Source organism: Manis pentadactyla, chromosome 3, assembly GCF_030020395.1.
Source record: "Manis pentadactyla isolate mManPen7 chromosome 3, mManPen7.hap1, whole genome shotgun sequence".
Taxonomy (NCBI): Eukaryota; Metazoa; Chordata; class Mammalia; order Pholidota; family Manidae; genus Manis; species Manis pentadactyla.
Window position 1 is genome coordinate 129,064,462 of NC_080021.1, and position 17,328 is coordinate 129,081,789.

The window sequence follows — 17,328 nt, forward strand, 5'->3', positions numbered from 1 at the left end:
GATCTGATTTTATTTGAAGATTGAAGTACTATGTGCTTATTTTTGAGAAAATAGTAAATACAAGGCCAGTAAAAGGAGGCCCCGGCAGTGAGGCAGCCTTCCTGGCTGACAGCCTCTCTGTGCCCCGTCCCATTCCTGCCACACTAAGGCGACGGTCAGGGGGTAACTGTTCAGAGCGTCACCTTGTTTTTCCTACAACTTCCACAGACCTCAGCAGTGCTCCATAAATACTGTTCATTTCCATCCTTTCTTCAATTATTCCTCAGGACCATGAACTTTTAGTCCTGGAGATCGTGGGTCATGCAGAGAAATGGCAGGATTAGCCAGTGAATGGCTGGCTTGTTCCCCAACCCGCCTCAGAGCCAGTCTTCCTGCCCCCACCTCGAGGGCCCAGGGGCAGCCTCATGTCCAGCACCAGACTGCCAGCTGCTTGGGCCCCAACATCTGTCTATCCCCCAAGGTGGCTCAAGGATAAGCTAGTGAAAGGGGGCATCACGGAGCCCGGCGCCTCCCAAGAGCACCACGCTGGGCCAAGACCAGTCTGGCACAGCTCAGCCCTGCAGCTTTGGGTCCAGCCAGCCCTGTGACAAGCCGTCCCTTACAGAGAAGTGGGGGGCTTCTCTCATCAGTGCAGGCCCCCAGGGGTCTGCAGGGCAGCCCACGGCTGGGCATGCTGGCCCCCGTGCTCTGCTGCCAGTGGACCACTCCCCAGCTCCCCTCCCCAATGCTGGCCTGTTCTTTATCTTTCCTTTGACCCACAGCATCAGCACTGAGTTGGATGTTCCCGTGGGGCGCACTCCTTGGTTCCTAATTCTGGATCATACTGGCCTCTGATTTCTGTGCCTTCCTGGATGCAATCGCTTGTCCTGTAGATCTTCTGAATCACGTTTCTGCTTGTGGGTAGATTTCTGCCTGGATGAGCCGGCTGTTTCCTTGCGCTGGGCTCTGCCACCCCGGGCAGTGTTCTGTGTAGCTCTGGCCGCATCCTCTCCAAATCCCAGAGCTGGTCTTGGCTGTGCTTGCCCTGCTGCCCCTGCCCTGGAGCCCACCTACGGCTTGGTGAGCTGCCCACCTCTGCTGGCTGCAGCAAGCACATCACTCAGGTGCCCCAGGCAACCATGAGGGGAAGCTTTCTCCCACCACTGGACATGAAATGAAGCAAAGACTGTGCTCCTGGTGCATGTTCGGAAGCTGAACTGAATCACCAAATCGGAAGCAAACACAGAGTGTAGTGCTCCAGGCCTCTTGGGCCAGCTGGCATACTCGGGCCTGTGCTGAAGCGCCCACGTGCCATCTTCAGGGTCCCCCTCCACTGTGCACTGGCTGACAGCACATCCTGACAGGGTCTGTGGGGCCGAGCGAGGTGCCAAAGGGTGCCTGGCACAGAGACACCACAGATCAGATGCCGTGGTCTCTGCTGTAGGGATGGGGAATGTGGGGAGGTGGCATCAGGGTCAGAGGGAGAGAGCTACTGCAGCATCTGAAGGTGAGAGGAGGGACAGATATTTTTAGGGATATAGCATAATATGGAAGAAATGTGTCCACTTGACCCATGGAAGGCTGGGTGCCAACAGCTTGGGCTAAATTTAGCAGAAGTGCTGTTTACTTAAGAGCCATGGTAGCAAACCCATGATGCAGGACCGGTGGGGTGCCCAGCCTTGCGTGTCCACTGGGACACTGGTGTGTCAGGGCAGCTGGCCATCAGTGGGGCAGGCTGGGGAGCAGCCTAAGCTGCAGAGTAGTGTGGGGTGACTGAGATGCCCCCGAGAGGGCTCAGCCTGAGGCCCTTGCAGACTCTTCTGGAAGACTCCTGGTGCTCAGGAGAAAGCACACCACTGGGTCCCACAGGATTCATCCTGGCAGCTAAACTTCTAAGCATTTTCATGTTTCACCCACTCCCAGCATCCCTGGGAAATTAGACAGGTGGGGACACTGGGCAGCAGGTGGGGACCAGGGCAGGGAGCCCGGCCAACACACTGCCCTCACCTGGTGCCTCGAGACAGCCTTTGATGCAGAAAAATATCAGGTGACCAGGGTCCACCTGATGGGTTGTGGCGGGGAGCTCTGTCCAGGGAGCCCCAGGTCTGGGGGACAGCTGGTAGGGGGACGGACCAGTACTGGGCTGTCCTGCTGAGGCTGAGAACATGATGCCAGGGCAACCTCTTCGGTGTAGGGCACCCCCACGCTCCCATGAAGGGGTGGGGGCAGCTGAGAGGGTCTCATGGTCTCTATCCAGCCTGCCTTCCCTGCAGCCTCAGCAGGCTGGGACCTGGGGGCAGAGGAGCGAGGGTGGCTGTGGGGCCCCCAGGGCCTGGGGGAGGAGGGGCCCTTAAATCCTCATAATGGGATTAACCCTTTATGCAGTGATTAAAAGGTAAAAGGCCTAAGATGCAGTGCTCCTCAGCCAGGGCACGCACACCTGCAGGTGGGTTTGGCCAGAGGGACCGGGACTGGGAAGCCGGGTGTGGTGACAGGGTCCTGAGGCCAGCCCGGCAGGCTTCAGGGCTTCACTGTGACTTGTAAGACCCAGAGAATCAAGGGCCAGGCGCTGCCCCAACCCTTATGACTCCCCAGCCTCCTGCAGTCTCCTTCGGGGAGAAGCAGCTTTGGGCATCAGCTCCCCCCTGGCTGGAGGCCCTCTGGGTCTCCTTCAGCCACTCCCCCTCCTCACTCGACTGCATCTTCAGTTTCCTCACCGGATGCAGCAAGCCTGCGGCTTTAGTGGAGGCTGATTTTTTTACTGAATTTAATTAACTGTGAAACAAAGATCACACACAACACCCAGGCAGAGCTTGGCCGCGTGAGAGCAGGAAATCCAGTAAAAAATCTCAGCAAATCCGGGAAGAGTGAGCGCCAACGAGACGGTACTGAGAGGAAGTGGGGAGCCCCATCTTCACCAGGCTGCGTCCCTCCCCTCAGCCCGGGGTGCAGGGACAGCCGGCAAGGGGTCTTCATCTTTGAACTGATTCCCTGAGTGACCAAGTGTTCAAATATTCAGACAGCGGAAGCTGCAGCCAGGGAGGGGAGCCTCCTGCTTTGGTTCTGGGCCATCATTTCCAAGCTTTCACACATGCAAATACTTTGACTTTCTAATCTGTTAGCAGGGAATATGCTGTCCTGATCTCTGCAGAATCTCTGAAATGTTTAATTAAGAAGAACAAGCCTCAAGCTGGACAAAAAACATCAGAAAATTACTGACACTCTGTGCCTCCCGCAGGCTGGATTTGGTCACAGGCCTTTCCAAGCACCAAGTGGGCCCATTACGGTCTCCAGGTCTCCTGGAAGGTCCCCTACAGCATGACCAGGGGAATCCAGGGAGAAGGAGAAGCAGTCGGGTGCGACTCCCAAAGTAAGTCAGCACTGACGTGTTGGCCGCTGGCCCTAGGTGCCCTCCCACATCCATCGCGGCCCTGCCAGACCCCACTGGGCCTTTGTAACCTAAGGTCAGTCAGAGCAGTGGGACCTCCGAGACACAGTCATCTTGGGATGAATTGGCCCGCCCCTCTTGGGGACCAGAGCCCATCTCCAGGTAAACGCTGCTGGTGAGGCCTCAGCATGCTGTACTTTCCACCCCATACCCATGTCCTGAAGCCTCAGAAGTATATCTGGGGCTGGTTCTATATAGTTAGAGTCTTATTGTTATAAAGCCATATTAAAGAGCTCACCCACAGTTCGGGGCCAGCCTGGGGCTTGGAACACTCTTGTGTCTTCCAACGAAACATGTTCTGAATTCAGACTGGCTGAATAGGTCTCTGATTTTGGGCTGTGCACTCGGTTTAGAGCAACGACATGAAGCAGGGGAATTTATCCCCCACCTTGTAGCTGGGATGGGTTGAGGGAAGTTAAATGTATGTCTGCTGAGCCGTAGGTCCCGCTGTTGAGGGCTGTCCAACATCGGCATTTATTGCCCAAAGGAGACTCAGCAGCCTCCCCTCCCGGTAGGGCATTACCTGCGGGGTGCAGTAAATACAGAACGCCCATGGGCCAAGCTCCAACCCGGCGCACAGGACAGCCCGAGGGGTGTGTCAAACACAGCGGGTTATGTTCCACTGGAGCCAGATGAGATGGCTGCGGGGAGAAGGCAGTCACAGTGGGAAGGGTCAGGAGGCTGGAGAACGGGTGGGGAGGAGGGGCAGTTGGTGGGGCGTTTCCACGGCCTTCGGTCCTAAATGTGTCACATTTCAGTGAAGTGCTAGGAACTCTTCTGCTGATTTAAGTTCCTCTGGTTCAAAGCTTGGCCAAGGGTGGTGAATCACAGCTGGTGTCTTTTGGGACATGTGGAGTGGAGTCTAGCTGCACGAATTCCCATGCTGTTCCTATAATTCCAGAGGCCCAGGTGCACATAGGCCGCAGGTACCACCCACAGCCTCTGCTTGCGACGAAGACGACTTAGTGCCAAGCGAGAAAGTTGACACATTCAACCCAGAAAAAATGGTTTGCATGATTATGCATAACGGAAACAACAGTGAGCAAAGGAGGTTTGGATCCTGTGATACTCACACTGCAAGGCTTAAAAAGAAATTCCCTTTCCTAGGAGTCTGCCAGCAGAACTGGGTGTCTAATGAGGTCTGAGGACTCACCTCCCACAGCCCAGAATCTGACCAGACGCCCCCATCCGGAGCGTTGGAACTGTCTTAACAACCCAACCCTTGCTCGACAGGCTCTAGACACAGCAGCCTGGCGTGCACTGTGTGCCCAGACCCAGGTCCCAGCGATCAGCCTGGCTCTGTCCCGACTGCCTGGAAGGACTGTCAGGATGGCAGCTCCATATTTCCCGGGAAGCATCAGCATGGACCCCAGGCCTAGCTGCCTGCCCAGCTATGCCCCACACCCATCACTGCCACGACTACAGTGGGGAGAGCGAGGGGTCAGAGGAGGCCCAGCCACAGCTCTGCTCACCAGCCTGGGGCCTCTGACCAGTCACGCCATTTCTCTAAACCTTAGTTTCTGTCTGTAAAGTGGGTTGTCACTAAGATTAAATGAGATGGGGTGGGGAAATGTGTGACATTGGTCAAAGTGCATGCTTTCAGGTATAAGCTAAGTTCTATGTCTCACCAGAAAAAGGTGAGTGTATTTGATGAATATGAGATGACTGATAATTAGTTTGATTGAGGGAGTTTTTTCACAGTGTTAAGTGTATATGTGTAAAAACATCACACGGTGTTCCTTACATATATGCAATGCTGTCAATCAGACCGCAACAGAACAAGATCACTTGAGATGATATGGGTAATTAATCTATAATATCGGTAACTGATCAGCAATATAGGCCACACCACCACCATCATCTTCACTGACTCTTGGCCAGAGGTCAGGGGTCTTAGCTTCCAATTAGGATATTGGCTAAAATGTATGGTACTTCCTTTTCTGCAGTTTAATAACTTGGTGGGAAAAGAACTGGCTTTAAATGATAACCCTTAGTGAGGAGAACAAGGTCAGCCCTTTGGAGAGCAGGAGCACGGGACGGTGGGTCAGTCCTGGGGAGAACTGGTCCCACGTCAGCATCACTGACGGTCTCATTAGGTGGCAGGACAGAGGGACCCAGGGACCGAGGGACCCAGGGACGGTAGGATCCAGGGGCGGTGGGACCCAGGGTGGGTGGGTAGCTAGGATTCCCTGAGGCTCTTTAAAGGGCCTCATGTACATCCCACACAATGTACACTTGGGGAACACGTGTTTGAAGTGAACCCCATCCTCAGGTGTATGAGGTGCCCGTGTTCCACACAGCGCTGTGGGGTAAACAAATGCAGCTCAAGGGGAGGCAGTGTTCTAGTTTGCTGGTGGAAACATAATAAAACCACAGTTATTGGGGTAAGTGTGCAGGAAAGATCAACAATGCAGGCTGCAGTTGACTAAGTATACAGACAGGCTGGGGCAGAGTTTAGCAGAGCTGGAGTGCATGCATCATTTAAATGACTGGGCTCTTGGACAAATGGCTCACCACCACACCCTCCATGGCCTCCTTAAACTGCGCCAGCAGACAGGGCCCTTGAGAGGCCACGCTAGTGCAGGCCAAGTCCCCAGCGTGGCCTGCGATGAGTCACTGGCAGCCAGCCTGGGCCTGGGTACCGCCAGCCAGGCACACTCCACTTCCAGGTTTGCAAAGATGCTCCAGCTGGTCCAGTCTCCTGCTGCCACCTCAGGACCAAGGAAACTACCATGCAGCTTCTCAACAGCCCGTCTTGTAGCAAAACCCTACCAAGGATGGAGAAACACCCCGGCAGGAAGGGCGCTCATTAAAGCTCACTTCAGCAGGAGAGCCCTGGACAGCAGGTGAGGAGAAAGCCTTTCCTGCCTCCAAAACCATGGAACTATCAGAAACTCCCAGAGGCCAGGCAGCAGACCTGAAACGGGCGTGGCCTTTCTGGCCACTGAACAGTAGCCCTGGCCTCAGAGGCGAGCCCGCATAACCCCGCAGGGCCACTCAGTGCACAGGCGGAAAGTTTGGGCCACGTGCCAGCCCTTACCTTGTTCTCATCTTCAGGGTCGTGGAAGCCGCATGCATCTATGAAATCTGGAAACATCTCTGACCACCCATCACTTGTGCAGTTCTTGCTTATGTTTCCTAGAAGAAAAGTTGGACCGTTTGCTCTGTGGTGAAGTGTGAGGGGCTGCAGGCTGGGGCCGGGCAGGGGGCCTCAGAGCCAGTAGCCTTAGAGCGCATGGGGCAGGCACCACGGGGTCGCTAGTGCTGTGGGAGAACATTGTGGAGGTTAGATGTGAGCTGCATGCAATAAAGTCAGTTTTGGTCTTACCATCGAAAGTTGCCCCTAACTAATCCAAGCCCTTTGTGAAGCCCAAGAACAGATGTTCCCCTACTTACCTGAGCATGGCAGGACGGTGACCACGTAGAGGGCCGGGGTGGTCATGGGTGAAATACACGTGGGCCTGGGGGCCTGGGCCACATCTGGGGTGGGCTTGGGGGTCTCAGACAAGGGAGAAGCTCCCTGTGGTTAGCATCCCTGCCCCATAAGCCCGGGGCTTGCGGAACGGCATGTGCGCCCACAACACGGTCTCTTCTGTAGCATTACTGTCCTTGTTGTGCAGGCAGGGAAACAAGCTCTGGGGCTCAGTGATGCCAGTGGTTCTGTATCGGCCGAGCAGCAGGACAGGATTTTAGACTCAGAAATCCCTATTTCCTCTGCATCACGCAGGCTGCCTGTTCACTTGCTCATGGAGTCATCAGGCAAAACCCAGAGCAAAGCCCGCTCCTGTGGAGAGGTTGGCCACACGAGCACATCCTGGCTTGAAAAGCGGGCCTTCGGGACAGGAGGTGGGGTGAAGTGGTCTCAGCAGCACCCAGGGCCCCACGGCCTGGCCCTGCCTATTCCTCTCCAACACTGTCACCCCGAGGGTTTATCCAGCTCAAGGCCCAGAGTCCCTCCTGCACCAGCCCCCAGAGGGACACAGGGGCCAAGGGGTAGCTCAGGGACTGCAGCGCACAGGGGAGGCAGCACAGATCCCTGAAGAGTGGGTCCTTGCTGCTCATGTTAGAGGCAGGTGGCACGAGGCCCACAGACCAGCATCAGGAACAAGATGATAGCACAGCACATCCCCCGCCCCCGAGTCCTTGTGTCCGGTGGGGGAGCTCCCTATTTGCACCACTCGTGGAGTCCTGGCCCTGCAGGTGACCTCACTTTATGGACAGCAAACTCGAGGCTGGGAGAAGTTGGGCCTCTTGCCCCCATCACACAGCTGACGAGCGAGAGCCCATCTCAGTCCCTGGCAGTGGGCTCCTCATCTGCCAACCCTGGACTGGCTGGAGTGGGTGCTGGGCAGGCAGACCTCATGAGTACGTCCAAACACTAGTGTGAAGAGGACACTTCAATGGGCTTCATCCTGTGAAGTCCAGCTTCCCCAGTTCTTCATCCCATCTGGCTTCACACCCCTGGATATCCCTGAAGGCAGAGGAGGAGGTGAGCTTCCTAGAAATGTGTGAGTCAGCAAAGGAGAGGGCCAGGGCAGTGGGAGCAGGTCAGGGAGGTGGGAGGGCCTCTGGGAGCTGGGGGTTCTGGGAGGACGTGGGTGAGGCCACAGCTTTAGGACTCAGGAGAGTGGGCCCCCTCTCTACCCTCTGAGTGAGTCTCTCCCCAACCCTGACTCCATGGGGCCTTCATTACCTGGGGGCCTATCTACTCTGCAGGTCCTCCCCCTACTTTGTGGAGACCCCCCACTGTTTTCTGACCTTCCAGAGCTGTGGCCCTAAGGTCAGCGTTGGTGCCCGGGTGTCCTCAGCACGGGGTGACAGGTGCCTGAGGTGCCTGCTCCCCAGGTGGTTATAAGCCCCATCCTTTGCCCATTCAGTGTGGCATCTTGGAGGCCTCCAGCTGGGCTCAGCCTGGGCTAGGGACAGGCATGCCCCGCTGCCCCCCAGGCTCTGTTGGGGAGTCACTGCTCTCCAAGGACAGCAGCCTGAGGTCCTGAGCCTGCACCTCAGGCGATGCACTGGGCACGGCCCACAGCTGTTGGGAAGCTCCTATTGTAATCAGGTGATTCTGGTGTCCCTGGGGCCAGAGCTGGGCCGCTGTCATGGGCACTGCTCCTGACCCTTTTGTTGTCAAGCTGTCCTGGCTTCCTGCAGCATGTTGGCCCTCTCCCCGACGTGGAGGACCACTGTACTTGAAGTGCAGTGTCCTAAGGTTCCAGTTCCCCAGGGTAAATCTCCCATGTCCTCAAAGCCACGCTGTCCTGCTCGGTTGTTTCCTGCCTCCCTTTTAAAGGCTCCTCCATGGAGCACACACTGCTCCCCGCCTCCCTTGCGCCCCCACGGATGATGCAGAGGGGCCTGCATGACCCTGGGTTCACCCCGCAGGAGGAGAGCTCACAGTAAGGTGCCAGCTGCCATGACAGCACACATGGCTACCTGGACAGCCCCCCAGTTTCCTACCCGCTGGAGGGATGAGAACTTCAGAGAGAAAATTACTTCCCAGAAAACACACAGATCCATTTCTCAGGCCATGGCAAGAAGCCACTTTCAGCTTTTTGAAAGCTTTCTATAAACTGAAGGGTGCCATACAGATTCAAGCACCACTGGTTCTTAATTTTGTGTCAAGACCTCCCATTTACCCCTGCCGAGGTTTGTCTTTGGGGCCTCAGCCCGCTGTTGTCCATGCCCATGGGCCCCCACCCAGCCCTCCTCGGCCCCCAGCTGCAGATTATGTCTCTGCTTCTGTGAGCTCTGGGACTCTTACACACCCATGTGGATGGCAAGTTGTCAGCAGCTGTGTAAGTTGTCTCGTGGTTCATGTTTTTGTGCCCAGTTATAAACATGGAGGCATATACATTTCAGATAATAGCTGTGGCATCCAGATGCAGGAACTCTGGCCGACTTTCTTGCGGTGGAGATGTTCCCCGTGGCAGCAAGACGGCTCTAGACAGAGAGCACAGAGCACTTAACCTGAAACAGACTGGAGTTTTCATTCTCCAGAGGAGAGGCTGCACAGTGATTCAGAGTTGAACCAGACTCTAGCTTGTCCTGGGAGCTGCGTGCCCAGGGGGCTCCTGTCTGGCAAGGGCTGGGCTGGAAGCAGCAGATGCCCGGGAATGGGAGTGCTCATGTCTGCCTGCGTGCAAACCCCAGGCTGCTCTCTGGAAGCCTTGGGAATCGAACCATCCATACAAAGTCTGTGCCAATTCCTTCAGGATTTCCAGAATACTGACAGCCCGAACCATTCAGTGGGAGTATCATTAACTGGGTGGGGGGACACTTTTTACTAGTCTTCCTGAAAGAGATGGTGGCGGTGGGCGTGGCATGGTCTCAGTCTTTGGGCGCTTGGCTGACTCACTCAGGACGGTTCTTACCTTGCAAGTCGGAGGGGTGAAAGAAATCTTTCTTTCCTGAATCACTTTTCCTCCATCCAGATCTATCCTGCGGTCATCGGAGGCATGCCCACAACTCCAGTTCTCCAGGCTTCCCCGTGGCACCTGCCCTCTGAATGTGAGCCTTCTGCGTGCCAAATTATTGTGCATCTGGTTTCCAGATGGGTCTTCTTTTCCACTTTCACGGGCAGATTTAGTCATGTTATGGAAATCAGGACCGTGTACAATATACCACAATGAAACAAAACTGCCTTCTGTAGAGCGAGCAGGGCCTTGTGCAGCAGAGCACAAGCCACAGGAGGAGGCCCTGACCACTGGCCAGCACCCATGGTGCTCTGGGGACTCAGCCTGCAGGTCCCCGAGGCCAGGGGCTGGGGCAGCAGGTGGGAGCCCAGATGCGGGGAGCCAGACCAGAGACCCACAAGGCTTCCTGGGCATGAAGCTGTGCCCATGTGTCAGGCAGCCTCAGGGCCTCTGGGGAGTGCTGAGGGCTTGTGGGTTCTGAAGGCGCAGGATGCCAGGGAAGGTCTGCTCAGCTCCTGTGGCACTTGGCTCTTCACTCCCCCTTGTCTGCCTCTGGCGCACAGTGGACCTGCCCAGCCCAGCCTCTCCCTGAGGCCTGCTCTCCCCTGCATTTGATTTGAGGTGGATGGCTCAGCTGGAAGCTTTTCATCCTGCTCCTGAAACCAGCTCTGTGCATGACGGCTGCCCCCATTTTATGACTCGCTCAGCAAAGTGGATGGGTGCGCTGGCTGCCTGCTGCCTTCACAGAGAAGCTGACCCTTTCTGACAGACACACACCCTCTCTCTGCACAGCTCAGAAACAACACAGACAGTACCTGATTTGCTGTAGAAATTGCTGAACACTTTTGGACAGGGCACTGTGACGGTCTCGCCTAGGTCTGCTGGGGGCCAGCATGTGATGTTGTCCCAGACTCCAGGGCAGGCTAGGAGGAGAGAGCAGTCAGCATGGTGCACCCACCGGGGGCACAGCCCAGTCACACCCAGGCTGATGGGACCCATTCTGCTCACAACTTTGCAAACAGAAAGCCCATTAATTAGGTGCTTACCTTGCAAATCGATTTTCTGTGAAATAAATGTGCACCAACAATATTACTGAGAATATACTAATTTTAATCAGCTTTGAAGACACCACCAGATCTGTGGTGGGAACTACTGTGTATCCAACATGCACAGCACACTCCTGAATTTTAATGGAATCACTGCTTTTTACTAAGGATGTGCACCCCCAGGGGGACAGAATGGGGGCTCCTCGGCATTTGTGTAAGTCTTGGAGGCTTAGGGTCCCCTGAATGAATGTATACTTGTGCTTTTAGGATAATTTGCAAAACTAAATATTTGATAAGGTTTAATTGGTTTTTACAGTCAGGATAACATATTAGTGATAAAATCTTAGGTTACCTTCACAGAGTTATCAAATAATTTGTACAATATTACAGCTTAAAACATTTTTTCTGATATGTTGTTTGGTCTCAGTAACTACCCAACAAAGGCAAGTCATACAAATACTGCTTAAATCATGTCACAGATGAAAAGCACAAGGGACAAATAGTTCAGAGACTTCTTGATGTCACACATTGTGATCAAACCCACATTTGAACGTTGGGCTTTTTACTACAGTCCCAGGTATTTCTACTCTATTTTGTGACCTCTACAGTTTTTTATTCTATTTGACTGCAATATTGGAGGAGCAATGTGGCTGTCTAGGTGAAAACAGATGACACTGCTTCTTTGTCATGGCGTTCAGACCTGTACAGACACTGTACGGAAACACTAGGGGAACACACATATTTTTGTTTTGCACACGGGGATGTTTTACTTTAAAAAAATAGATGCCTCTGAAAGGTTGGTTATAAACCAAGTTTTGCTGATGAAAATACTTTCTAAAGGTTTTAAAAATATAAATGAAAATTTTTAAATTCTAAAAATTGAAGTGCACACCAATGACAAAATAAGTACATGAATACATACTATAATACTGTTCTCACATTTTTAGAGGAAATGTTTCTTTTTAAAGAAAATATTCAGAACAAGTCATCAGGTTCTAATGCATCACCGGAAACCAGGTATGTCCCGAGACTGAAGGGCCAGGCAGTGAGCAGTGGGGGTCTCATGAAGGCCCTGAGCCCTCTGACTGCAGCGTGAGTGGGTGGGTGATAAGGTAGCGCTTTCTGACGGCTGGTTGTTGATTAAGGGTCAACTGCTGTCACCAAAAAAGGCCGAATCTCTGCTTTGATGATGAAACCTCAATAGGTGTTAAAGCTGTGTGCTCGCCTCCGGACTCCTCACGCCGTGGGAGGGTGTGGCTCCGGTGCCCAGAGGCCTCTGACTGCACCCCTTCCTTTTATTTGCTCGCTTACTGAGCACATGCAGAAGCCGCAGAGGACATGCTCACAAAGGCGCGGGGACCTTGTCATTAACTGAGCTTCATGCGCAGTCCCGCAGGAGGAGCCGCCTGCAGGGCCCGGAATGGGGAGGAGGCATCTGCGTGTGGGCTGCGTCCGAGCACAGAGGACAGCCAATCAGGAGTGTATGAGCTTCTCTCTTCTGCTGCCCAAATCCCAAAATGACAGTCAAGTCATTTGAAGGGGCAGCACCAAGAGATGTCAATAAAACTCTGCAGGTAGAAAGCATGTGGTGTGTTAGGTAACCAGGCCAAGCAGGGAGCCCAGCTAAGCCTGCAGAAGGTGAGAAGCTGGGGGAAGGTGATGCTCCCCTGTGGAAAGGGCTCTGTGCACCAAGGCACCTGTGTCCATGTCCTGCCGCCCAGTGGGACAGGACCCACAGGTGGCCCCAGACCAGCAGGCCAAGTGGGCGAGGCTCAAAGAAAATACAGGAGCTGATGGTGGCCCCCTAGGTGCTTCTTTGAAAAATAGTTTGGTGTCCTGAAGTCAATGCTCTAGACTAAGTGACCTTCATACAGTGCGGCCAGCAGACATTTTTCAAATTTCACAGCACATTCAGTGGAATATTCATGGGACACTGATGAACAGAGTCCGGGAAGGGCTGGGGTTAGAACACGCTTCAATCGATACCCTGGAAATATGGGCACTGAGGGTGGGTCTGAGGGAGGGGCTGTGGCTCAGAGGGTATGGGGGTCACCTCTCCAGAGGGTGTCTCACAATCAGAGGAATCTACTCTAATTAAAGGGAAAGTACTCCCCATGTATCCAAAGAACCAATTTTCTCTCAAATTGTCCTCAGGTGAGTCATAACTCTCACTGAGGACGGTACATGTGTTGTTTTGAGTTCTGGATTTATTTTCTTATAATCACATAACACAAACATCAATTTTCAAGAAAACTGCAAATGAATCTCCCTACTTCCTTGTTACCCTGTATCTAGGAAAGAGTTTTTACAATTCCTGGGCTTCATCCCACTGCCCCAACCTTTGTCCTCCGTGGTGAGGCCACAGTACCAGGGCAGGACCAGGACTGGGCCCACTTCTTATTTGTTGTCTAGAAGGCGCTACTGCCCCGTGGCCCCCTCTGGCCCCACAAGACCTGTTATTGATCCTGAGCTCGCACACCTGGATGGATATGCTCCACCTCTCAGTCTTCCGTGTTAGATATTTTAGGGTGAAAGCACTGCACACAGAGCCAAAGGCATGTGTCTGAGTACCGGCTCTTCCTCAGGCATCACGTGTGATGGAAACGTCTCTGTGCGGACAGCAATGGTTCTGTGGGCACTGACAGCAAGTGCTAGGCTTGTGTTTCAGGTGAGGCTTTGACCACGCCGCATATGGATACTGCCCACTCCACGCGAGGTTCCTGGTGCACCGCGGGCAGTGACCATGCTCCGACCGCCCAGTTTCTACTGGAGAGAAATCCAGACCCCTTCAAATATCAACTCACAGAGAGAGACAGCACAGTGGGGGGACAGCTTAGGAGACCCTGGGGGGGGCCTGACAACTTCGCCGCTCCCCATGAAAAGTATGTGCCAGGAAGCAGCAGTGACAGGGGTGGGGTCAGTTACAGTGGCCTGCTTCGGAGGAGAGGGCTTGAGGACTGGCCTCGGGAGACCTCAGCAGTCACCTTGCTCCTGACGGAGTGTGGGGAAGTAGGCTGCAGGAACAGGGGAGTGAGAAAAGAAAGAAAACTGAGGCGTCATGCCAGGAGCAGCTGACGGTGTGCCTTCCTCTACGTTAAAGAGCAAATATCACGAAGAACGGCCTCCAACCAAAAGCTCAAATTTAAGTCCTCCACAATCAGATGCTGTGGGGGCCCAGGGTGCCTGCAGGCTGGCGGCCAGAGCTGCCCTGGCCACTGAGCACCCCCGCACGCAGGCACAGATGCCTCCCCGCGGACTAGCGGGACGGCACCCCGGCCACCTGGCTGCTGGCGGTCGGACACCCCCCAGGCGCGGCCTCCGCGGGCGGTGAGCTCTGCCTCCTGCTGTTTCTGCTCCCGTGACCGCGGCCAGAATCCCGGGATGAAGTCCGTGGGGGGGGCTGTCAGGTGCTGGGCTGTGCCAGAACCCTTGCTAGACTCCGATTTACTCGTTTCCAGGAGCTGAGCTGAAGCTGAGAGGTGAGTGGAGACAGGCTTTGGCCCCAGGACGGCGACGGCGGGAGAGGCCCTCGCGGCTTCCGCCTGTTGCTGCGGGGCGGCCGGTCGAGGAGGGCAAGCGCGGAGGCGCCACCCCGGTCGGCTCCGTGGCCCACGCGGGGCTCACCAAGTGCCAGCCCTTCGCGAGCAAGCATGGCTGCTCACCCACTTCTTTAACCTAAGGAGGAACCGGGAGAGCCGCCGTTTGGGTTCTCTGCTCACTCCCGGCGTGGAGCCACGAGCGTCCACAGGTGGCCTGGCCAGATACGGACGTGCTGTCCTGGGGACTCGCGACCTGATGCTGCCTGCCACCTGAGCACCTGTTCCCGAGCCGGCGGTAGGCAGCGCCCAGCCCCGACCTTTCTGCGACACAGTCTCCCTCACTTGCCAGGTCTCCCTGCACTCGGGCGCACTCAGGGCTGGTGGCAGTAACGGGGTGGAGAGGGCAGGCTGGCCGTGGGACCTGCTGAACAGCCCCGCCGTGGGTGCTCTCCGGCCGGAGGAGGCTGGGCCGTCCTCAGAGGTCCTGGCCCAGGCTCTCGTGTCCTTTGCAATGAGAAGGGCTGCCTCCCCCCACCCCCACCCCCACCCCGCCCCACAGCCTCACAGGCCAGCTCCTTGCAGGGGACAGTGACGAACTTGGCTGTGGCCACCACTCACACCTGTGGCTCCTGGGACTCGATCCTGAAAGTCCTCTTGCCGGGTTGGGGGGATCTCCCTCCACTCTGCAGCATTATAAGGATGCTTTCTAAAAAGAAACTCTCTCCCTAAACAGTCCTCTCAACCTGCCTCCCCTCCTCATCCGTGTGGGAGTTGGAGTAACTCCCAGGAACTCTGAGCACCCTGGTCCTGGTCCTGCGCAGGGTGCCGGGCCTTGGAGGGGCACCTGCCCCAGGCAGGGCCTTCTCAGAGCCACGTGGAAGGTTCATGAGTTCTTTCCAGGAGTGGATACATATATACCAACATCTTGCTTCCTTGCTTTGCTGCTTAACAATGTATCACCCATATTTTTTCATGCAGCATTCCATCATTTGTAACAGCTATTAACATTCCAGTGTGGCTACAACATGAAATCCTTCATTTTTAAACTCTCCACCTCCACTGTATTTGTGATACAAACAATGATGGAATAATTGTTGGATTGGAAATCTAGTTATTAAGAATTTAGCAAGTATTTGAACTTTTATCCTGTCCTTTTGGAATGAATTGCAGTTTGTTCCAAATGATGAGGAAAAGCTCTTCTTTACTTAGAATGCAAACTAATAGATGTGTAAAGAATTGTTAGAATTAGAATATTAGCACTTTGTGAGCCCTGAAAGTGTAATTGATTCAAGTGTGAATCTCAGTAGGTATTGAGAGGGTGAGGCCTCAGAAAAACAGGGTATTTTGATTGCCCTGAATGGGCAGCATGCAAAGATGTCCGAAGAGGAAATCCAAAGCCAAGAAAGTGGCAGGAAAGCTTAGGAGCAAGAAATGTGGCCCAGCATTTCTGAGTCTCCAGGCCCAGTGATAGTGTTCGCTGTCCACAGGGCTGGTCCATGGCTTCGCCCGGGAGACTTCTTTACAAAAAATGCTGAGACAGAGAGTCCTGGCAGCTCCTGGGGGTTAACCTCCTCATCTCCATCCCATGCTGGGTTAGGGAGCAGAGGCCTGGGTCCTTCCTGACCATGGGGAAATGGCCTGAGTGTCCAGGAATGGTAGTACGCTGAGGGATGTCTCAACAGAAGGTCTGAGCAAAGGTGGCAGTAAGACTATTGCTAAACTGAGGCCAGTCCTAACCACAGCCACTAACTAGCAGCCCGGTTACTCTGTGTGCAACAGTGATGGTTCAAGTTTTACTAAATGAAGGGGACTCTCTTTCTGCTGTTCTAATCATGCTTTTTGTTGTTGTTGTTGTTGTTTGGGTCATTGTTTTTTCTTTATTTTGGTATCATTAATATACAATCACATGAGCAACATTGTGGTTACTAGATTCCCCCCGTTATCAAGTCCCCACCACATACGCCATTACAGTCACTCTCCATCAGTGTAGTAAGATGCTGTAGAATCACTACTTGTCTTCTCTGTGTTGTACAGCCTTCCCCGTGCTCCCCTACATTATGTCTGCTAATCGTAATGCCCCTTTTTCCCCCTTATCCCTCCCTTCCCTCCCATCCTCCCCAGTCTCTTTCCCTTTGGTAACTGTTAGTCCATTCTTGGGTTCTGTGATTCTGCTGCTGTTTTGTTCCTTCAGTTTTTGCTTTGTTCTTATACTCCACACATGAGTGAAATCATTTGATACTTGTCTTTCTCCACCTGGCTTATTTCACTGAGCATAATACCCTCTAGCTCCGTCCATGTTGTTGCAAATGGTAGGATTTGTTTCTTCTTATGGCTGAATAATATTCCATTATGTAGATGTACCACCTCTTCTTTACCCATTCATCTACTGATGGACACTTAGGTCGCTTCCATTTCTTGGCTATTGTAAATAGTGCTGCGGTAAACATAGGGGTGCGTATGTCTTTTTGAAACTGGGATCCTGCATTCTTAGGGTAAATTACTAGGAGTGGAATTCCTGAGTCAAGTGGTATTTCTATTTTGAGTGTTTTGGGGAACCTCCATACTGCTTTCCACAATGGTTGAACTAGTTTACATTCTCACCAGCAGTGTAGGAGGGTTCCCCTTTCTCCGCATCCTCGTGAGCATTTGTTGTTCCTTGTCTTTTCTATGTTGGCCATCCTAACTGGTATGAGGTGATATCTCATTGTGGTTTTAATTTGCATTTCCCTGATAATTAGTGATGTAGAGCATCTTTTCATGTGCCTGTTGGCCATCTGAATTTCTTCTTTGGAGAAGTGTCTGTTCATGTCCTCTGCCCACTTTTTAATAGGGTTATTTGCTTATTGGGTGTTGAGGCATGTGAGTTTTTTTATATATTTGGGATGTTAACCCCTTGTTGG

At 53.7% G+C, this 17,328-nt stretch overlaps 1 protein-coding gene and 1 long non-coding RNA gene across 2 annotated transcripts in view; both read right to left on the reverse strand.

The window, feature by feature from the left end:
- The window catches only part of LOC118926329 (vasoactive intestinal polypeptide receptor 2-like), a 68,124-nt gene that overhangs the window by 33,517 nt on the left and 17,279 nt on the right, over nt 1-17,328 (reverse strand). Inside the window, exons 3-4 of the mRNA XM_057498441.1 lie at nt 10,659-10,766; nt 6,468-6,565 (exon numbers count right to left, since the gene is read on the reverse strand). Coding sequence (XP_057354424.1) covers nt 6,468-6,565; nt 10,659-10,766 — 206 coding nt within the window. The remainder of the gene's footprint in view (nt 1-6,467; nt 6,566-10,658; nt 10,767-17,328) is intronic.
- Nucleotides 10,937-13,654, reverse strand: LOC130682948 (uncharacterized). The gene is made up of 2 exons (XR_008996423.1): nt 13,533-13,654; nt 10,937-12,457 (listed from the first exon to the last, which is right to left on the reverse strand). It is a non-coding gene; the product is annotated as an uncharacterized LOC130682948 (long non-coding RNA).